We start from the raw sequence: 23,109 nt of genomic DNA, 5'->3' as shown, positions 1-23,109 counted from the left end.
ACAATTTCGGCAGTCTCTCTCTCTCTCTCTCTCTCTCATCTGAGAGGGGGAGGGGGAAGAACAAGCTCGGAGGAGAAAAGGAGAAATCGAGGCAATTCCGAAGAGCCATGGGGATAAAGTCAATTGTTGGTACTTTGGCATCAATATACCCTGAAACACATGGAAATCAATGGAATACGGAGCACATACGCGCACTTCACTTGTCTATCAATGTCTGAACGCCATGTGCTGAAGGGTTTTCATTTGATTAAATTGAAGATCTTTTACTCCAAAGAACCACTTCAACGCGAGATCATTCAGGGGTTCGAAACTCTAAATTCAAAGAGATTGAAAATCATGAATTCATCATGCATTCCGTAATTTCCATGATTCCTTTCTTCTTCGCACTCCGTCCAGGTACAGTAGCTCGAGAGTAGCTCGAGAGTAGTAGTAGTACATCACTTTGCATTCAGAAGAAGCATGAGCACAGTACAACTGTATGTATGATAAGCATGAAGATGCGCAAAGTGTCAAGGTAGCTTTCTCACATGAGTCACATCAATCAAATGTACCATCCGCCCGAAGGAGAAATGGGGTAGGAGTAGGAGGGCTTCGTTCTTGATGCGCTGGTTTCTGTGTGGTTGATTCAAAAATTGATTGGCATATAATTAATCAATTCCCCCAGCTTCCTCCTGCACGCTGTCGCCCCGTATCATCAATAGTTTCATTTACCTAGCCAATCGAAACCCTCCTTCCAGCTGCAGAAGTGCAAGCCTGCAAGCAATTCATTACTGCACATATGAGCATGGGTAAAACATGAAGCTATCACGGTCACATCACTTGCTGATATACGTATTCGCTGTTGGTCGGTAGTATCGGGATTTCATCACACCAAGAGAGTCCATACAAGAATGGTTTGCAACGCCTTCATTACTTACAGATCCAGCATCAAGGGGCCTCAATTTGCGAACACACGATGAGTCTTTCTCGTGCGGTCCTCTTTCGCGGTACCTACTTTGTATAACATGACAACATCCATTTTGTGGTGGAGGCGGTTAAGGCTAAAATATAAAGGCCTTTTCAATTGAACAAGGGCGGGGTGCAAATTTTCAATTTTCTTTGCGCGATTTTTGGGCCTGCCGCCCGCTTGGAATAATCCACTTTCATGCTGGTCTACTGTACAGTTTTCAAAAACTTTATAAAATTCGACAGCAATTGGAGGATCAAACGTTTTCGAATGTGTGTGATGTGTATGGAGCTACAAGTTTAAACCGCCAGATTCCGGAAATTTTGGTTAATGTCCTCCTATGTTCCACTACTTTGTACGTCTCTGGCACAGCGATTCGAAATCACGGTAACACAAGCAAAATTCGGCATAAACAATTTCAAGGATGCTGCTTACCACGGTCCGAGGTTCGTTGCCGTGTGCATCTCACGCCGATGCAGGCTATTCTTCCCCAAAATGCTTCCTGGTCTTTGCTGAGAAAGAACACATTCGATCTTTCACCTAGCATTCCTAGGAGCCCTTGTTGTGTGATCTGTGTAGACCATATCAAGTAATGTTATATCCCGTGTAGGATTTGAGACTCCCAAACGGCTGAAGAAACTACAATTCCTGTAGCCAAGTTAGTTTCCAAGAAACTTCGCATTTCAACATGAGTGTCACCAAAGTACCCGAAAGGACTCCAGAGCCTTTGAAGAAGCTTTGAAGCCACGCACCAGTGCTAAATCTCACTTCAACCCCATTGCATGTTGTGTGGTACTGACCGAGTAGCAGGTGTCCTGGACTCCACTCTCTCACATTTCATATATCGCAAGCGAGTAGATTGATTAGATCCAACTAATCTGCAGAATGTACAAGCCCAGCTACTCCCTCATCGGCATGATTCCAAATGCAGTGAGTCAGTGACTGTGTGCTTTTCGCCGAAATTTTGTGTAATATTCAAGGGAAGCTTCAACAAACCAGAAGTCCAGAAAAACGCACGACGATAACATACACACAGTGAACTCTCACTCCAGCCGTCAGCCTATAATTTCATTGGAAAATGCCATCGTGTTGGAACACGGCCGAATGACCTGTGTTCCGTGTCAGCTATCATCAGTCTATGAGTCTCGCCAAATCAAAATACAACTTTGAGTCCTCAGCTGCTACGATTTTAATCACATTGTACCGCCTCAAGCGAGTATCCGAACACGCGAGAATGGGGCGGTGAACTGACACGAGTAGACGCCAATGTTGAGACACTACGAGAACCAATTCAGATATCTTATATGCAGTCGAGCAATAGTAGACGTAGACTAAGAAACAACGGGAACGATCAAGCGGGAGAACTTCATGCAAAAGATGCCGCTTGAATAGTGGGAAGTAATGATAACCGCCTCGTTTCTTCGCGCATTATGCGAAGTGCTTCGAGCAGACCATGAACAATTGAGAGGGAGCGAAACTGAGAAGATAGGTTTAAGACAATTGGATGCGTTTTGTGATGTCTTTGAGTGATATCCATTCTCCAGAATGACTTTGACTTCAGGATGCATGATATTTTGAGAAATCAAGTCTGTTGATCGCAAGTTGAGCTTGAACTTGAGCATTATGGCAAGTGTCATGCTTTCCAACGACCCCGCACTAGGTACCTAGGCTCACTCTGGACGGAAAAACGGACACACCAAAGCCGCCAAAATCAAGACTTTCTTCAAAACACTATTAATTCAAAACTCAATAATAATTTGAAATAATATAGTAAATTAGATATAATAAAATGATATTATAGAATATCAACTTATAAATAATCTGCTTCAAACAAAAATTAAAAATATCGATTATTGATTTAAATAGATAATTTTGGAAATAATACTGTTTTTTCGGTGTGCCGTTTATTTCGTCCAGAGTGAGCTAGGTACTGTACTGTCAATGGAGGGCGTGGAGGGGTAGTCTTATCGACACGTGATCATCTCTTATCTAGTCTACGTCCATGATGATACAATGCCGGTACCGAGAATATTTTTCCACTCGCACAAACGCAGCATTCCATCATCATACATCATCCAACATGCCAGTGAGTGAGCCCTTTCAATGCTTTTTCTATGATGCTAACACTATATCCTCGATGTAGCTCATAATACTGACTGGCTACCCTACCTCCGGTAAAACCTACCGGGCTACTCAACTTCGCGAATACTTCCTCGCAAAAATATCTTCGCTTCCTCCCAGCAGTCCCTCTTCCTCCCTCCGTGTCCACCTAATCTCTGACCACACTCTTGCCATTTCCCGCGAAGTGTATAACCTTGAATCTAAATCTGCTAATGAGCGATCGAATAATGCTAGTGAGAAAGATGCTCGAGCTACAATATATGGTGCGGTGAAGAGGGTGTTAACTAATAAAGATGTGGTAATACTGGATGGAGGAAATTATATCAAAGGGTGGAGATATCAATTATTCTGCGAAGCAAAAGCTATGAGGACTGGATGTTGTGTTGTGCATGTTGGAGTTCCTGCTGATAAAGCTAAGGAGGTTAATGAAGCACGATTGGAACGAAGAAATCTTCCACCTTCGGAACATTCTGCGGAGGAAGCGGAGATCAAGGAAGAGGATAAAGCATATGAAAAGGATAATTGGGACAATCTAGTATTCAGATACGAGGAACCAAATGCGATGGTACGCTGGGACTCTCCGTTATTCACAGTCGTATGGGAAGATGAAAACGTACCAGGAGACGCCATTTGGGATGCTATAATCGGAGATGATTCAGAAGGAAAGAGGAAGATTGTCAGGCCAAACGCAGCGACAGTAGCAAAGGTTCACAGTAGTGAGGGGTTCCTATACGAATTAGATAAGACGACCCAAACGGTTCTCAATCGGATTTTGGAATGGAGTAAAGACCACCCAGGCGAAGGGGGAGGAGAAATCAGTGTTGGTGAGAATTCGAAAGGGGAGGAGGTGGTGGTGGAGTTACCTGGAGATCCCGTGGGACTGCCGGCGTTACAGCGTCTGAGGAGACAGTTTATAAGTTTGCAGAGGACGAATCCGGTGACAGTGGAGAGGATTAAGGAGACCTTTGTGAGATATCTGAATGATAGTTTTGAAGCTTAAGGAATGGGCATTACTTTGGCGTTTGGCTGGCTGGAAACGGATACCCTAGAAATCAAATTAACTCGCAAAAGTTGTCATATATGCGAATATATCTTCGAAAAATCGTCCGATTATTTCCAACTAATACTTCCAAAACAAGTTTGCACACATGATATTGGGGGCTTGGCCAGTGATGTGAGACAAAGTAGTTGGGTGCGTCTCTATTGCCAAGAATCTAAGAATTTATTTTAATCCATGCTGCCGCCTTCTCGCCCCATTCCTCTCCCTCTCCAGTACTTAAAGCCATCGGTGGACTGATGTGATTATGACCTTCAATCTTAACGACCTCAATTTTCTCCTCCCATACTTTCTCTGCTAGCTTCACAAAAGCATCATTAGGTTTTAAAATCTCGTCCACAGGATCATACTCTGAATTCATAACCAACAATTTCGGAATACCCAATTCCTCTCTCGATTTCTTACTCTCTCCTACCGCTTTCAACAATCCATGAGGACATTTCGCAAGAACATCCCCATCACTTCCATAATATTTTTCTAGCATATCTTTACGACCAGCCAACGCCTCTTCAAAACTGAATGGTACTCCTACCTCTACCGCCCCTTTCAATGACACGTTGGCTTTCCCCTGCCATGACTTTCTCTCCTCGAGAAAGCGGGGCTCAAGGAGATATGTAGCGATGTGGAGCCCACCGGCTGAGTTCCCCATTAGATATACTTGTTTTTTATTTCCTTTGCCGTCTAATAGATCGGTTTTGGAAAGCCAATGGAGAACGGCCGACACATCTTCACCTCCACTGGGGTAGACGGCCCCTTCACCACCTGTCTCGCTGTCCACGCGTCGATAATCGGGAATAATAGTTGTGATTCCTTGTTTTGAGAAAAAAGAGCCCAAGTTGTGATAAACGAGTTTATCAAGGATGGGGACCTCGAGAATTTTATCACCGCGAGTGAGTCCACCGCCGTAGAAGTAGATGAGAATAGGAGAAGTGCTAGAGGCGGTGCTGGAAGGATAGAGATCGAGGGTTTGACGGGGGTGAGAACCGTATGTGTGCGTACTGCGGGGAACAGAGAGGATGGAATTGCGGTTCTTTTGGAGATGGGGGGCCAGAATCTTGACGGTGGGAAAAAGAATTTCCATAATGGAGGTGCCGGTTGTGAGGGAGAGGTTCTTGAGTGCTTCCATGGTTGCGGTTGTGGTGTGATGACGGATGTAGGATATATTAATGAACAGTTGGTGCTGTGAAAAGAATTTTGTGTTTTTCAGGATACCAAACAACTTTAAAGCTTGACAAATACTGAGAAAGATGCGTTTGTATGACCAGATGGTTTGAAGTATTCTTTACACACCACTTATATCTTCCAGAGCGGAGTTCCGCCTCATCATTGCTAGGTAAAGCTTTGTCGTCCACATACATAGCTTACCCAATAATACGTATGCATTTACGAGTCCATCCCACGTCCACTATCCGCAGATGGGAATCTCACAAAGCATCGCTCGGTGCTGTTCGGCTTGAAGTAGCGAAAGTGGAATCGGTCAATCTCGGACAATTGGAATATCCCCTGAGAGGCTTGTACCCTTAGAAAATTGGGGATAATCCCCACGAATCTGAGACTGTGGGGGAGGAGCAGCGTCCACATGGAAATAGTGGACGGTGCGGACGCTCCCCTGGAATTTACAGTAGCTCTGCAAATGAAGCTTGTGGACGAGACAGTATATTTTCATGCCATTTCCCATATTTTTTGTTCAAAATCATATCAATTCGTCAGAGCAAAGCTTCACTTTCTTCACATCTTCACGTCTTCTCAAATTCCCACAAAATTAATCACTGAATACCCTTCAAAAATGGCCCCAGTCCCCCATCTCACCACTCCTCCCGGAAAAGCAACGCCCTACGTCCTTCCTTGTTTCACTGGTGAACTATGGACAATCCCAACCTCAAATTCCACCATGAGATTACTCGTTACTGGAAATGAAACCAATAATGCTTTTGCGGTAGTGGGAACAGGCGGAACTAAGGACAAGCCAATTGGATTCCATTATCACAAGGAGGCTCATGATGTGTTTTTGTGCTTGAAGGGTACGCTGAATGTATGGGCAAATGATGAGGCGAGGAGTATGGGTCCAGGTGATTTTGCCAGCGTGCCACCGGTGAGTAGATATTGTGATTGAAGCTCGAGTTTCCCGTCTCTGTGGTGGGGTTTCGGGATATAGTGAGCTTGTAGAGATATAGCTTTGTTGCATTTATCTTCTAAGGCTCAACTTACTATGGACACTCAAACAAGTGCTAGAGTTCAAGCTGAGATGAGACATCTTTGATATGGGACATAATAGTTATATGTTACAAATGCTGATCTCTTCTCCTCTTTAGGGAACTATCCATCAATATCAAGTTGCTTCTTCCCACACCGAGTTCCTGGGCCTAATTATTCCAGGTGGTTGGGAAGAATTCTTCCGCTTCATTGGCGAACCATATTCTGGTCCCCTATTCCCCACAAACGACAACCGCAATCCTTTCGAAGTTTTGATTCCAAAACTTATGGCGGCAACTGAGAAATTCGATATGATTCCAGTGCGTGAGAAGAAGAATTTTGATCCACAGCCATGGAATGGTACCGAAAATAAGCTACCCGGAAAATGCGAAAACGGAGGATACTTCCTCAAGGAGGGAGAAGGAGAAAAGACGGTCATCGGTGGTACAGTAGTGAGACCTATGTGCAGAAGAGAGGAAACAAACAACAGATTCTCCATCTATGACATTTTAGGAAGCTCTATACATGCATCCAAAGCATTCAACAAGGAAGTTCAATTTAAAGACACACACCATGCTATATACACAGTAGATGGTGCGCTCAAGTTGACAATTGGCGGAGAGGAAGTCATAGCACCAGCGGGAGAAACCACATTTGTACCCGCGGGAACAAAGTTCAAGGTTGGCTTTGAAACCGTGTATGCGAGAGCATATGTTTTTGCTAATGGGGGTGGTATCGGAGAGTTATTGAATGGGCTAGGAAGTGTATATGAGAGTGTGGCAGTACCGAATGATGTGGAGGGAAGTTGGGATGAAGGAAAGTTGAAAGAATTGGAAGCAAAGATAGGAGATTTGAGCTTTTAAGGCTTTTTTTATAATATGATAGAGAAATGCAATTATGAAAAAAAAGGCGTATATTGTGTACAAACAATAGAGGTAGATGATATGTATGGATCGTTGATATATATTTGCAATGAGGTGAAAAGTGATCTGGAGCAGGCAAATATCACCAACAGCTGGCTCTTGATAAGCTGGGTGGAAAAGACTGTCTCAGGTGAGCCATTATTTAAGTTCTTGTTAATGGTAAAGGATCATATAGAACTTGGATTGCTCTATAGAAACAAATTTTATGTTTTATTGAAACCTACTCTCACTCTGGACGAAATAAACGGTATATCGAAAATATAATATTATTTTCAAAATTTTGTTTTTAAATTAATAATTAATATTTTCAATTTTGAATTAAATTCAATTATTTTAAATCTAATAATTTATAATATGTTTTTATTTAGTTTATTTTATTTTATTATTCAAAATTATTATTGAATTTTAAAATAATAGTGTTTTGAAGGAAGTCTCGATTTTGGCGGGTTTGATATGCCCGTTTTTCTGTTCAAAGTGAGCTGGTTACTATCATGGTGCTTCACTTTCGTAAGACCGTATATTAAAAACTAGTCCGAATGAAGACTAGTGTCGCAGTTGTATTGTGCATTCAATCTGGAGCATTTCATCGTTGGGAATGCGTCGAAACTTTTCCACAAACCAAATAATTGTATTTTTACTTAAGAATAACCTGATGGTCTCTTTGAATCTCAGTATTAACAGTCACTATCTCAAAATCATGTCTGACTCAAAACGTCCCTTGCTCAAAGGCCCACCACGTCCACCCCGATCAAATCCATTGGCGTTATCCTACACCGAGCCTCCTAGACTCAAGAACGAGGTAACACGTACAAAGAATGATAGCATTAGAGGTAGTTTCTCCTAACTCTTTACCATGATCTTATACTCATGACTTACTTGTGTTTCACAGTTGTGGAATTCAACGGATCCGCAATTCCTCAGCCATTTCTCGATCCATCCATTATGCAGAAAAAAGCGCAGTTGGAACGAGAGCGGAAGTTAGAGCAGGAGAAAAGCACACGACAGCAGCTCGAAAGAAATCAGACTGAGGGCTCTTCTAGATCCTAATTGAAGGAGATGTGTTCAATGGCGTGCATTGGTATCACGTGAATTTTATTTCGATATGTGTTTGTTTTGGGATAATTTTTGGAGTACTACAATTCTCGATGACGGATTGATATCGGATGCTCGACTACATGTCGTGTGCAAAGCTGTACTTCACAAAATTACACGACGTTCTACATGCGTAGACCATCATGTGAATAGCAACTGTAGGTATGAGTTACAGTGCCTTTTTCAAGGTCCGAAGTCGGTCGAAGGATCGGATGATGAAGTTCGCGATTCTTGAAGATATTCGGATACTTACATGTTGCGATAGATCTTATCTCTTGTCCCTTATGACCTGAAGATCTAGCCATGAGTTCGCTCTACTTTAGGTCGATTCCTTGGTTTTATGTCAGAGATGTAATACTATTCGGCGACGTGAGAGCCCTTGTCACGGTTAATGACATACTTTGGATCTGGTGTGCATGAAGATGGATCATCAGAGCCGCCTCTTACTGCACCCCGCTTTTTTGATATCTCATGGACTGATTGACCCTGAAAGCTTAAATTCTTCATCATTGTGGCTGGCTGCCACATTTCAAGGGAATTTATCCACGAACTCTGATCTGAAGCATGGCACATTACAAGCCTCGGCAAGAAGTTTCTGGAACTCGATGTAAATGTTTTGGTTGGGCATCTTCAAATTCGGGCGTAATCGGCATTGGCTGCTTATAAGCACTAATTAATTCGCGTCGACGGGAAGACCAATAAGTGTACGATGCGCAAACCGATGTGTATCACCAGGTTATTCTCCGACGTGGTCATATCTTTAAGAAATTGTCAAAATGGATCAAATAGGCCCGAGTCGTTCAGGTAAGGACTTCACACAATCTTCTTCAAAACTGTCCTCGTGGAACGAACTACCTGCCTCTTGATTACGATACCTTTAATGTCGATTCACATAACACGACCTATTAAAAAGAGCTAATGAGTCGTATATTACACGTGAGTAAAGATAGCGGAAATCATGATTTTGTATGGAACAACACAGAGCAAGGTCTTCTCATCTCTATTGACAACCAGGAAACGCAAACGTTCCGAATATCTGCAATCTTCGTTCGACAGATATATTAGCTGCAGCATGTTGTGTCAACACAGGTGATGTGCCGACATCATTCGGGACAAACATCCAAGGCTGCTTTTAGGATTCCTCATTTGCTCATTTGGCCCAGCATTCAAGAAGTACTCTTCTTATCGGTGTTATTTCAGTTATTCTGAAACCTTCGAGCTTTAGAACCAAATCGAAATCATTTCCTATTGAATATTAGGCTCAAGGTATCATTTTGATGCCTTTTGGCGGGATTTTAAAAGTCAAGACTTAGCCAAACCTAATTTCAAGAACATCAAAATTTATCTCTAAACTTCGCAGTTTCTTTGAGCTTTTCATCGACTAAAAGCGGCAGTCCCGTAAATTCACCCCTACTTTGTATCTTACACTAATAATACTTGTCTGGATTTCACTTCCACTACAACCTTGCAGACAAAGTCAACGTTGAAATTCCACATAGATGTTTCTCTCTACTGGCTGTGGGGCCCGAAAAATACTACCTAGCTTGGGCCTGTCAAAAGTGCATTTTCCGAAAAGCTGGCTTTGTGCGATCACCCGATACATGTCATGCAGCTTGGCTCATAAGATTTCTATCCATTGCCATGTTTACATACACTATTCCCAATGGATTTTTCACGAAGACGGACGTGTCTGTTTACAGCCACAGTTCTTGTCCTGCCTTTTCATTTTATGCAAGGTTTCAGATAGTACAGTCGTACTAGCCCATGTTGTTTGCTCCTTCTTTGCGGGAAAATAAGTATTCGGAAGCACCTCCCAACATTAGATGGCTGAATGCTTCTTTCAAAACACTGAAGTATCTTTGTGCGTTTTCATTTGCAAGTTTTCTTTCAGTGTCTTCTGGAATACATATACATTGACTTTCCCACTACATCAGGATACATTCTAGACATTTTCTAGAAAACGTCTAGAAGCTCAGCCAAAATGGTATCGTCTTTTAGAACTCTCATCGTTGTGGCATGTCTGCTAATGACTGAAGCTACACCCTTGTGAGAACTATCTCACATTAAGCTTGATATCGGTGTTCACTAACACGTATATAGACTTAAGAAGAAGGGGCTGAGCTTCGATTACAATGGCAGTAAGGTTCGCGGCGTCAACCTAGGAGGATGGTTCGTGCTGGAGCCCTGGATTACTCCGTCGTTATTCTATGGATCTTGGGTAGATGAGTACGTTTCTCACAACAATAATCACCAGTATAGATTGACTGACACCGCACCCATGCTAGGTACACTCTGACTCAAACACTTGGGAAATCTGCTTCACAAAATCTATTAAACGCACATTGGGCAACTTGGATTACGCAGAATGATTTCAATGAGATTGCAAGTGTAGGCTTGAATCATGTCCGTATACCAATTGGATATTGGGCTTTGAATCCATTGCCTGGGGATCCTTATGTCCAGGGACAGTTGACTCACTTGGACAAAGCTATTGGCTGGGCGAGACAGGCAGGGTTGAAAGTGATTCTGGATGTTCACGGGGGTGAGGCATATTGCATATTTGAATGAAGATCTCCGCTAACTTTTTCGCAGCGCCAGGAAGTCAAAATGGGTTCGTTAATCGATATAACATGAATAGTGGTAGGATGAAAAAGCTAATGAGATTTACAGGTTCGATAACTCGGGACGGAAAGGACCTGTTACTTGGACTCAAGGAGATTCTACCAAGCAAACATTGGCTGCCATCCAAACGCTGGCCTACCGCTATGCTCCAGCCACAGACGTTGTGACTGGGATCGAGCTTCTCAATGAACCAGCGAACTGGGCTCTTGACATGGGAGCAGTTAAGCAGTTTTACTATGATGGTTGGGGAAATGTGAGAAACGCGAATCCTGATACCGCGGTTGTCATTCATGATGCTTTTCTTTCTCCGCCTTCATGGAATGGTTTCATGAACTACCAATCTGGAGTCAATGATATTATTCTCGATACCCATATCTATCAAATCTTTTCCTTTGCAGAGGTCGCCATGAAGCCCTGTCAACATATTCAGGTTGCTTGTAGTCAAGTCGGAAACTTGGCGAATACAGACAAGTGGACAATTGTTGGCGAATTCAGTGGAGCACAAACAGACTGTGCAAAATGGTTGAATGGCTTTGGTGTCGGTTCTCGATACGATGGATCATATCCCGGGAGTCCTGCATGGTATGGATCTTGCCAGTCGAAAGATGTTGGGACAGTTGACGGGCTACTTGAAGTCGACAAAGTGAATCTGGCATATTTCATGGAAGCACAACTTGATGCATATGAAGCTCACTCAGGCTGGGTTTTTTGGACATGGAAGACAGAATCTGCTCCCGAGTGGCACTTCCAAAACCTGACAAGAGCGGGATTGATCCCACAGCCTTTGACGAGTAGAAAATATGGGAAGCAATGCGCAACTTCAGCCTGTTTGATTCCAGGCAATTGAAGATTTTCTACACTGCTTCACAAGAAAACATGAAATTTCTTTTGGGGGTGGTTCAAGAGAGCGGATACGGGGCCCAATGACGTTCATACATGCAATTATTTGGAGGATGGTATTTTGGCGAAATTTACGATGCAATAACGATACCCCTTCATTCGCTCGGGGAGTTAGGGGCAAGATAGGTTCTAGTTATCGGGGAGAAGCGAAGATCTAGAGTGCAAGAGGTGCCAAGAGAGGGGTAATTTATTGGTGTAACACCTGATGATAGCCCCGAGCGTCCTTTTCCTGGTTGTTAAGAATAGCACGTGAGGCACGAAACAGATGAGAAATAATCAATAGATAAATGATAAGATGGATTGCTTCATATGGTGCGAGTGCTTTCTTTCCGACAAGCTCAGTTCCGTATGCATAATTGAATCGTCAAAGAAGTCGATAAAGTACCGGAAGAGTTTCCGGAAAGTGGATGGATGAGAATTCCTTGGGAGCCGGCAAGGTCACAATCCTCTGCCAAAGACTCGGTCTTAGCGTTTCTCTATTTCCCTTATGTCCTTCTGTCCTTCTGTCCATTGTCCTTATTTTCTCATTATTGTCATGGATTGTACCCACCTACCTAGTTCCATATGGTGTTTGCTTCGATACTTCTAGTCTCTCATTGGCTTCGACATTTCTTACCAACATTGCCGTAAGCATTTCCCGGGTGTCTACAAGCCGCTTCTCCATTCCGTGGGCTGACTAAATTTACGGCTCCCCCATACTTTTGAGCGGGGTTGGTTACAAGTTACAACATTCGAAGGTTCCGACCGTTAGACTGTAACCCAACAATCAATTCGCCCCCACTTCCCCACTATTATCCAATTGTTCCGCTGTTCCTTGCTTGCCCAGCTGCCTACATGAGCTACACTCCTACAATCATAGAATCAACAACTTGGAAGCAAGACCCCACAATCTACAGACTTGATCCCAGAGTTACTAAAAGTACGAGCTGTTTCTTAAAGTGGCTTAGGTAATACAAGATTTTCATCCATCAAACCTTCTACTGAAGACTACAAAAACACAATATATTTCCTTTATTTACTATTTTGGTTCTATCATACCATACACTTCTTGCGATATACAAGTCTCATTATTACATTCACAAAAATATGTCTCCTTCCGCCACTGAAGCCACTGGCACCACAGCCAAGACATCATCCAAAATCAACGATGCAGTTTCATCCTCAACTTCAATTCACACAATACCCCTCATTATCAACAACGAACCTCACCAATCTAGCAGAACTTTTCCCGTCTATTCACCATCAGATAATTCACATCTTCACGATTGTGTATCTGCATCTGCATCTGATATTGAACTCGCTTTGGATACAGCTCAAAAGGCCTACCCAGCATGGAGCAGATTACCGCCACCGCAAAAACGCGATATCTTTCTTCGAGCAGCCGAGATAATGCTCGAACAAAAGTCTACTCTTGAAGAAACCATGATTAAAGAAACCGGCTCGGACCCCGTTTGGGCCGGATTTAATACTCATCTTGCTCGAGAAGGTCTTCTCGACGTTGCCGGCCGTATAAGTTCCATCGCCGGTAGCATCCCGATGACGTCAGAGGAAGGTCGAAGCGCACTTGTCTATAAAGAACCTTATGGAGTTATCCTCGGGGCTGCACCCTGGAATGCCCCCTATATTCTCGGTTTCCGAAGCATCACCTATGCACTCGCAGCTGGCAATTGTGCAATTCTCAAAGCACCAGAGTTTTCACCAATGTGCAGTTGGCATATTTGTGACATCTTACACAAAGCTGGGTTACCCAAAGGTGTATTAACATACATAGCAGTTTCAAGTGAAGATGCTCCGGCGAGAACGGCACAAATAATTGAGAGCCCGATCATTAAGAAGATTAACTTTACGGGTAGTACCCGGGTAGGAAAGGTCTATGGAGAATTGGCGGGAAAGAATCTTAAACCTGTGGTACTGGAGTTGGGTGGAAAGGCTAGTGTGATTGTGTGGGAAGATGCGGATTTGAAATTAGCAGCTGTGGAGTGTGCAAAAGGGGCTTTCTTACACTCGGGTCAAATCTGTATGAGTACAGAAAGAATTCTTGTCCACAAGAATGTTGCTGCAGAATTGTAAGTTTTCCATTCTTCATTTCCTTTTTTATTTGCCTCGTCATTCTTGTCCTGCTCAACAAGCAGAAGACAACGAAAGTGCGAAATAAAACTAACAAACCATGTAGCGAAAAGGAGTTAGCAGCCGCTACTGCAGAGATGTTTTCTTCATCAACAACCCTCATCAACTCTCAAGGCGTCTCTAAAAACGCATCTTTAATCTCCGATTCCCTCTCCAAAGGCGGCTCTATTCTCCACGGCACGCCGCCCGCTGATTCCTCCCCCACCAACAAAATGTTCCCCGTAATCCTCAAATCCGTCAACCCCTCCATGTCCATCTACCGCGAAGAATCTTTCGGGCCAACCGTCTCCGTGATCGAAATTTCCACTGAAGAAGAAGCGATCCGTATCTCCAACGATACCGACTACGGACTCGCAGCAGGTATCTATACTCGGGATTTACAGCGGGGATTGCGCATTGCGAAAGCAGTAGAAAGTGGTGCCGTGCATATTAATGGGCATAATGGGAGTATACATGACGAGGCGGGACTTCCGCATGGAGGCATGAAGAACAGTGGGTTTGGACGATTTGGATCGCTTGGCTTGGAGGAATGGGTTAGGACAAAGACGGTGACGTTTATGGATTAAGCATTAAGGATGGGAGATATGATAATGGATTTAGAACTTGAATAAGTGAGACACGGATTTTATGTAAGCCAAGATGAATAAACTTAACTACATTAACCCTATTGATTGTATAAGACAGTTGTTCTTTTAGTGTACTTTCTGGATTGAAATTGAATGAGATTTATACTTATACATTAAAAATAGGATTATATTCATTCGAGAAGTATTTGAATACAAATCATTACTGGTTATATGCTTGATAGTATAAAGCAAACAGAGCAGAGAGTAAAAAACAAAGCTAGACAAACAATATTCGGTAAAAAGACAGAGTCAAAGTTCTTTTAGAATCTATCATACAACTAGGGTTAGACGTTTTAATAATATATAATATCGCATATTAGTTGCTTAAATATAGTATATAATATTGATCAAATATTATTATATATATAGTGAATATAACCGATTCTAAAAGCATATGAAAGGGGTTTTTGAAGCTATTTTGAAAATCAAATTAGAAAAAATTATTATTATAGAAATCATATAATTAGTATATAATAAATATATAACTTTTAGACTATATTATATACTAAATCAAAAATCAGATCTCCTCAAAAACTTTTTTTTAAAATGATTCGTTTTTATTCATCCTGATAATTTCATTAGCTTAAAAAACACATATATAACCTTGATATAATATTTTATATACTTCAAAAAGTATAATAATATAGATTTATATAATTCGCTCAACCCTACGTACAACTCCCTGTTTTCACCATTAAGCAAACATTAGAATATCCGTCATTAATTCATTATTCCATGCCCACCCCAATATTCTCATCCAAACCCCCTTCTCTACGAGCCCACAAGCTCCCTTCCAGAAAACCCAGCTCCCTCTATTCCTCTGACCCCTTCATCGCCTTCTCAACTCCACCCCCCTATCTCCTCCGGATCACTTATTCTTCCAACCCAACCTCCAGACACAACTCATCGTACTTCTGTAACCATCCTACTCTCTCATCACACATCACTGAACCATCCACATCCACTTATATAAAATTCCATCTGCGATATATAGTAGATAAATGTTCAAGCTCATTAACAATAACAAGCATGATCGACATAATCGATAAGATGGGGAATGAGTAGAGATTCTACCTCGGCTGTTTGATGGTTGTGGGGAGGGCTTACACCCGATTTAATAACGTGTGTCCAGGAAAAAAAGCACTTTTTCGAACATCACCTAATCGAATTTTTGAAATTGGAAAATCCAATTTAATCAATATAACTCCAAATTGAAGAAACTCTATATCATAATATAGATCTCAATTGATAAAATCAAGAAACAAAATATAAATCATTTCAATTGAAAATTCGTTGAATTGGAGGTGGTTGAATAAAAATCCAATTTCGAAAGTTCAAAAATCTAAAAACTACATCAAAAATCATAATTTCATTCAACCACCTCCAATTCAATGAATTTCCAATTGAAATGATTCATATTTTGTTTCTTGATTTTATCAATTGAGATCTATATTATGATATAGAGTTTCTTCAATTTGGAGCTATATTGATCGAATTGAAAGCAATTGAATTATTTTAATATAGAATTCAGCAAAAAGTTAATGAGATCAAAAAAGTCACGTTTTGGACATACGTTATTAAATCGGGTGTAGTTCTTTATCTAGGATAGTGTAGGCATTAGTATTTCTCGTAATCAATTCGGGTCAGTTTACTAATCGGGGGTTACGATCCTCTTCACCCCCTATTGTACCAATGAGGGGGCCTCAGCAATTCGTCAATTTTTCAGCAATTCGTCACTTTTTTTATCGAATCTCACGATATAGATAATCATGAGGAAAAAATATTATTACTAATCAAAAATTACAGAAATAGCCCAGAATTTCATTGTTTTTCACTATTGTTTCTCATTTCCTGTATATACATCTCAAAGAAATTCTTATTATAAGTATTAAAGGAAAGGAATAGAATATAGCGGTTTCAATAATATAATTCGTTACAGGATATATAGTAATTGTATATAGTTATAGTGTTTTCAAGGATAGAGGTAGTGTTTTGATGAAGTGCCGATGAGGTGATTTACGATTTTTATATTACTTTGGAATGTACGATACTCTTGGAATTTTGTAGGAATATAGAAGAATATACATTGAATTGCATACAATTTACTAGGTATAGTATGTACCTTTTTCTATAAATCTACAGATGATTGTTTTAAAGTATACTAAAAAAAGTGATGAATTGCTGAAAAATTGACGAATTGCTGAGGCCCCTTTATTGGTATAATGGGGGGTGAAGAGGATCGTAACCCCCGATTAGTAGTAATAATTATTTAATTTTTCTGAAATATTATAGGATATGATATTGAAAGTTGTATTATCGAAGATGTTTAATATTATAAGTAATATATTCATTCCTACTTATATTAGATTAAACACTAGATTTTTTATTTCAATTTGAAATAAGGAATTGATATTCTATTATTCAATTTAAATAGAAATATATATATCATAACAGATTCTAATATTTCAATATATTACTAATAATTTTCATATTTAAGAATAATTACAGAAGTGATATATTATATTCCTTTCAAACGTACGAACTATTATATTAATATATAAATACGCGTTATAGTTTTACTATAGTATACTATTGTCTATATTGAGATTCTAAGATATACAGATAGTATTTTGAATTAATAAGCCTTCTAGTTTTACTCTAATCTATATTATATTTAACTTCTTAATAGATCATTTATTACAAAGGTAATAGCTATATCTAATAATCACTTTAATCTGGGAATAGATATATAAAATAATAATAAATTAGATTGATTTAAGATATAATTCTAATAATCATATCTGCTTTATATATCCTAATTGGGTAAGGTATTTGTCTAATTAGGTATATAGGGTATACAAATGGAATAAATGAAATAGTGTTAGTAATTATAGGAATGAGTATTTCAAAAAAATATTGGGATTAGTATTTGTGAAGTTATATTATATAGTAAATTCTGTAATATATCCCTTAAATCGCTAGGTGTTTTGATAATTATATTGAATGATTTGTATAGTAAATAAAAAAAAATTTCTAGGCAATAAGTAATCTAAGTATTGGTAAGTGTATTATACGGATAGTTATTGTGAATTTTATCTATCAAATAGGTTTATTTATCAAATAAAGGAATATAAGGTATATAAATATGTAGAGTTTTTTATAAAAAAAAAAATGAATTGTATTATTGATATAAGTAATCTATAAAAAAGTGATAATATTAAAATAAGGGAATTAATTCTTTAAATTAATATATATCAAAAAATCTAAATCATATTGATTATTATTACTGAGTATTTATATTAATTGATTTAATCAATCTATATATATAATATTTTTATAGTAATAATAAAATTAAATGAAAATCAATGGATTTAGAGGAATATAGTGAATCGAGATGATTATAAAAGGAAAACAATTCTTTTTATTTAATATTTATATTCAATAATCTAATACATTCTTTCAATATATCTTTTCCTATTAGAAATTCCTCTAATTCCATTAATATCTCTAATTAATATATCATTACCTTTTTATGTACTATTCCGAAAGGTAATATTCGATTTAATAAATCCAATACTCAGTATACTCCTAATTAATTATTATCTCTAACTAAATTATTATCTTTAACTGAAATTCAATCATTTTTTAATAAAAAATCTTTGTAAATAAAGCTTTTTTTTAATAAATTTCAATAGAATCCTAATAATAACTTTTTAAAAAAAATTAAAGTTATTCGTAATTGTTATATTAAAGCAAACAAATATTGTATAGTGATTTGTTTTGCAAATCACAATAATTCCTTTGTCAATAATAAGAACAAATATTATCTTTCTAACCTTTTCTCCCAATAATAAGAATTTCTTATTAAAAATCCTTTTTTTTTTGAATAAATCCATCTTTATATTTAGATCAAGCAAATTCTGGATATTTATTCATAAAGTTTATAGTAAATATAAATGGAGAGATTCTAAATATAATTTTAAAAATAAGAATATACAAAATTTTATTCTCTATACAAAATATATTTATTTTCTTTTTTTGATTATTATAAAAAATATAATAAAAATTTTAAATAAAGAAATACTTTTTTTTTTAATATTAAAAATATATTATATATATTTATATATCTCTTTTAATATATTTAAAATTTTTAACTATCCGGTTATTAGAACTTTATGATTTTAAGTTTGTAATATTTTCTGGAAAGATATATTTTGATTTTTTTATATTATTATAATCTATTGATATATTTTTTAAAGAATTATTCCAAATTAGAAATCAGCCTATATTATAATAATGGTTATATTAATAATAGTTAAAAAGGATAGTAAATTTATTAATCTTAATTCTTTTTTATTATCAATATAAATTATATCTTTTCTCTCTATTCGATTATCACGATTATTCATCTATTTATTTCTTTTATTGAAATTATTATCTCCTTTTTTAATTAAGAAATAGAGACTGTTTTCTATCCCCAAATCTCTTATAACTAAGTATACAAAAGTTAAAATATATATTCTTATAATAAATCTAAAGACTTAATTACAATTTATTTATTCTATTTCAAAAAATAAAAATAAAATAGTATTTAATATTAATAATAATAATAATTTCAATAATAAATATAATACTATTAATAAAAATAATATAATTAATTTTAACAATAAGCTAATCAATAAGAGAAAACAGATTGATTTATTAAATTTCGATTTTAAATATATTAAAAGAAAGTATATATTAAAGGAAAAAGTTCTTATTTGATTTTATTAATTCTAATATTTATGTTTTATAAATTCAAAAGGAATATAAAGTAATTGAACTTTTGTTGTAATAAGTTTTTAATTAATTTATTAGTTGTTATTTTTGCTATAAATAAATATATAAAATAGAAATTCCTTTTTAAATATTTTTAATATAATTATATGTTTTGTATATTAATATATCTCAATTTAATAATAATCCTTTTATTTTCTCCTATTACTAATCTAATCGTTTACTAGTTATCACAAAAAATAATAATTGATTGTTTAACTATAAGATTGATTTCTTTAAGAAATCACAATATAACTAATATTTCTTTTGATATACACTCAACACCAAATAATTTGACTTCAATAATAAATATAATTACTATATCTTACCTTAAAGCTTTCCATACTACTAATCCATCAAATAATAAAATTATAAAACCTTAAGATAATCTTTATAATTCCTTATTATCAGCAAATAAAACATCTAAAAAAAACAAAAGCTATAAAATCTACTCTCAACCATATTCAATTGAATAATATCTTATATTTCAGAAATATTATATATAATAATTAATTGCTTTCATATAATCCAGAAATAAATTAGTTAAAAAATAATTAAATTATAAAACTACAAATACAATATCTATTCTAATTATAATTACAATATATAATACTAATCCTATCTTTTCTTGATAGATTTATATAAATATAATAATTACGATTTTATTATATTTTACGAATTCCATTATTAATAGAGATATACATATATTATTATTATTGAAATTAAATTTCTTTATAATCTTCTTAATATAAATATTATATACTAATTAAAGTTTTCCTATTTTCTAATTGTAAATAATCCGGATATTCAAAAATTATTTTATATTATCTAGATTTCTCAATTTATAAGTAGTCTTGATATCAAAAATGATATTATTAGTTATTAATATATTCTTATAATAATATACAATTTGTATATCATCTATAAAGAATAGTATCAAAATAGTCTGATCTGAATTTGTAAAAAGATAGGATTCCTTTTTATATTGATTTAGATCTAGATTCTTAAATATCTTATTAAAATTTTTAAACTATAATATAAGGAAATCTCGAAGATTATATAATATATAATCAAAAACTATATATTTATTTAATTTCTTGAATTTATTTAATAAATAATAAATTATAAATATATTTAATGGATTTCTATAAATATTAACAAATATATTAACAATATCAAATTGCTTTATTTCCAGATCGTATTTTGCTATTAATATTATTACAATCCTAAATAATTTTCTAATAAATATTATAATATAAATTAATTTGATTATATTCTTTGCTTAAAGATTATCATAAATAACTAATTTAATTCAATATTACATTAAAAATCCCTATTTATTATATTTATATATAAATATTTATTACAATAATATTAAAATAATTAATATATTTTATATATTGATTTTATACTATATTTTATAATTTTTTAGATTATTAATTTTAATCTTATATTTATATTTAAACTATTTTCCTAAAAAGTGATTTTTAAATTAGTAATAATATTAAGATAGTTTGGGTAATCTTAATAAATACAGGTTGGATAATTCCTTCAAGACTCCTTTTTTAGATGTATTAGAAAGGCTTGGTTTTATTTATATAATAAAAGTGATTATATTGTATACGATGATAAATAAATAAATATTCCTTTATATATTTATTTTTAAATAACTAGATCAAAATATTAAATAAAAATCTTTAATATAAAAATTACTTTCTAATAATAAGTTTATAATAAAAATTCTATAAATATATAATTATTTATAAATAAATTATTTTATAATCTTTTTATTATTAAATTTAATAATAATTTAATAATAATAATCTATAAATATATTAATATTAAGAATTATATTATTAAAAATAAAGGATTAATATTCAAATAGATTGAAAATTGAATAAAAGATTTCGATCCTTATAATCCTTTATCTTTTGAATTCTCAATCAAAAAGAAATAGAATTTCATTTTTTTTAAATTAATCGATTATATATATCAAAGGAGATAATCTTTTTAATAATATTATTTTCTCTACAATATAGACATTCATAATATTAGTAGAATAAATATCTAAATCACTTTTATATTTCCTATATATAATTTAAGTAACATTATTAATATACTTATATTCTATATTTTCAGATTAATTATTATAATTACTTAATATCAAAATAGAACTTATAGACTTTTGTAATTAATTAATAATAATTATTTATTCTTAAATTAGATTTTCTATATCTAGAACCTCTCCAGAATACAAAATTTTATACATACTACTATTCTCAGTATTTCTATATAAACTTTTATTCCCTAGAAACACCCCCAAGTCCTACTTATATTGAAATATATCTAAAGTATACATAATAATATTAATAAAACTAATAATAGTATATAAAAAAGTTATTATATTATTCTTTTAATTAATAATTATATTATCAATATTGATTATTTATTAAATATTGAAAATTAATGCAAATTACTATAGTTTTTAATTTATATATATATTAATAATTTTATTTGATTAATCCATTTTATATATCCTTTCCTCAAAAAAAAAAAATTTCAAATGATGATGATCTATTTGAGCTTAAATATTTAGATATAATAAATTAAAGAATTTAATATATATTTAATGAAATATTCAATATTTACTTTAAAATTAGTTTTATAAATTCTTTTATTTATATTTAATTCTCTTTTTTTATTAAGAGGGTATATTCTATACCCATATCAATATATTCTACTCCAATTTAGATAGAGATTAATAATTAAATAATTTGTAATTGTTGGGGTAAATAATTATAGATATTTCTGAAATTAAGTATTTAATATTTTATTTGGGAATTTGAAGAATTAAACTTTAAAAAGATTAATATTATATAAATAGATAATAGCTTATACTACTTTAATTTATAAAAGATTAGGTATATCTATAGAGATTTATATTTTTATTTATTTAATAATTATTTTTTATTTTATTTGTTTTGATTTATTATTTGATTTATATATATTTAATGGGGATAATTCTAATTTTATATTTTCAGTTTTAATTTACTTTTTGAATATAGTATTTTCTTGTTACGTAAGCGGACACAATAATAGTTGTAAGCTTTACCACTACGCCACGCACACAATCTGTCCAAAAGGCACAGTATTAGAAATCGAAGTTCTGATAGCTTACTACTATATATATACCCTGTAACAGAGCCCTCCTCTTTAATCTTTTTGTTCCGAAAAGACTAGTGGAGATTATTATTAATAATATATAGTCAATTATATGATTTGTAATAATACGTCAAGTTTATTACCCAATACCCTTACCATTAATAATTCCTGTATTAATAAATTCAGAATATTCAATTATTAAACAAATATATCCTTATTTTTTATAAATCTATTATTTAATTGATAATTAATCAGTTTCAATTATTAATCATTAACCCATTCCAATTAAAGTATAACCAATAAGGATTTTAAAATGATATCTACAAAATAAGATTCCTGATATTTTATTACATAAACAGATACAATAATAATTATAAGCTTTACCACTACACCACACACACAATCTGTCCAAAAGACACAGTATCAGGAATCGAAGTTCTGATAGCTTACTACTATATATATACCCTGTAATATTTCTATAATACTAATAACTAAAATATTATTATTCTGTTTAATATAGATTAT

The 23,109-nt window shown here is 34.9% G+C and overlaps 6 protein-coding genes across 6 annotated transcripts; 5 read left to right on the top strand and 1 right to left on the bottom strand.

The window, feature by feature from the left end:
• Nucleotides 1–3,026: 3,026 nt before the first annotated feature.
• Nucleotides 3,027–4,067, top strand: EAE98_001041 (uncharacterized protein; the record flags this gene model as incomplete). Its single annotated transcript, XM_038948658.1, has 2 exons — nucleotides 3,027–3,032; nucleotides 3,090–4,067. 2 exons carry the CDS (start codon nucleotides 3,027–3,029, stop codon nucleotides 4,065–4,067), a joined length of 984 nt encoding a protein of 327 aa, XP_038814924.1.
• A 214-nt stretch (nucleotides 4,068–4,281) lies between these two features.
• On the bottom strand, nucleotides 4,282–5,250 carry EAE98_001040 (uncharacterized protein; the record flags this gene model as incomplete). Its single annotated transcript, XM_038948657.1, has 1 exon — nucleotides 4,282–5,250. The coding sequence occupies one exon, from the start codon at nucleotides 5,248–5,250 to the stop codon at nucleotides 4,282–4,284; it is 969 nt and encodes a 322-aa protein (XP_038814923.1).
• A 660-nt stretch (nucleotides 5,251–5,910) lies between these two features.
• On the top strand, nucleotides 5,911–7,180 carry EAE98_001039 (uncharacterized protein; the record flags this gene model as incomplete). The annotated part of the gene is made up of 2 exons (XM_038948656.1): nucleotides 5,911–6,216; nucleotides 6,437–7,180. The coding sequence occupies 2 exons, from the start codon at nucleotides 5,911–5,913 to the stop codon at nucleotides 7,178–7,180; spliced, it is 1,050 nt and encodes a 349-aa protein (XP_038814922.1).
• Nucleotides 7,181–7,937: 757 nt separating this feature from the next.
• EAE98_001038 (uncharacterized protein) lies at nucleotides 7,938–8,287 on the top strand (the record flags this gene model as incomplete). The annotated part of the gene is made up of 2 exons (XM_038948655.1): nucleotides 7,938–8,070; nucleotides 8,130–8,287. The coding sequence occupies 2 exons, from the start codon at nucleotides 7,938–7,940 to the stop codon at nucleotides 8,285–8,287; spliced, it is 291 nt and encodes a 96-aa protein (XP_038814921.1).
• A 2,026-nt stretch (nucleotides 8,288–10,313) lies between these two features.
• EAE98_001037 (uncharacterized protein) lies at nucleotides 10,314–11,801 on the top strand (the record flags this gene model as incomplete). Its single annotated transcript, XM_038948654.1, has 5 exons — nucleotides 10,314–10,378; nucleotides 10,433–10,558; nucleotides 10,618–10,874; nucleotides 10,925–10,943; nucleotides 11,003–11,801. The coding sequence occupies 5 exons, from the start codon at nucleotides 10,314–10,316 to the stop codon at nucleotides 11,799–11,801; spliced, it is 1,266 nt and encodes a 421-aa protein (XP_038814920.1).
• Nucleotides 11,802–12,940: 1,139 nt separating this feature from the next.
• Nucleotides 12,941–14,676, top strand: EAE98_001036 (uncharacterized protein; the record flags this gene model as incomplete). Its single annotated transcript, XM_038948653.1, has 2 exons — nucleotides 12,941–13,920; nucleotides 14,028–14,676. The coding sequence occupies 2 exons, from the start codon at nucleotides 12,941–12,943 to the stop codon at nucleotides 14,545–14,547; spliced, it is 1,500 nt and encodes a 499-aa protein (XP_038814919.1). The 3' UTR covers nucleotides 14,548–14,676.
• Between the last annotated feature and the right edge of the window lie 8,433 nt (nucleotides 14,677–23,109).

This window comes from Botrytis deweyae (genome assembly GCF_014898535.1).
Source record: "Botrytis deweyae strain B1 chromosome Unknown BDEW_002, whole genome shotgun sequence".
Taxonomy (NCBI): Eukaryota; Fungi; Ascomycota; class Leotiomycetes; order Helotiales; family Sclerotiniaceae; genus Botrytis; species Botrytis deweyae.
The sequence above is the reverse complement of the archived record's forward strand: the minus strand, read 5'-3'. Positions and strand labels throughout refer to the sequence as shown.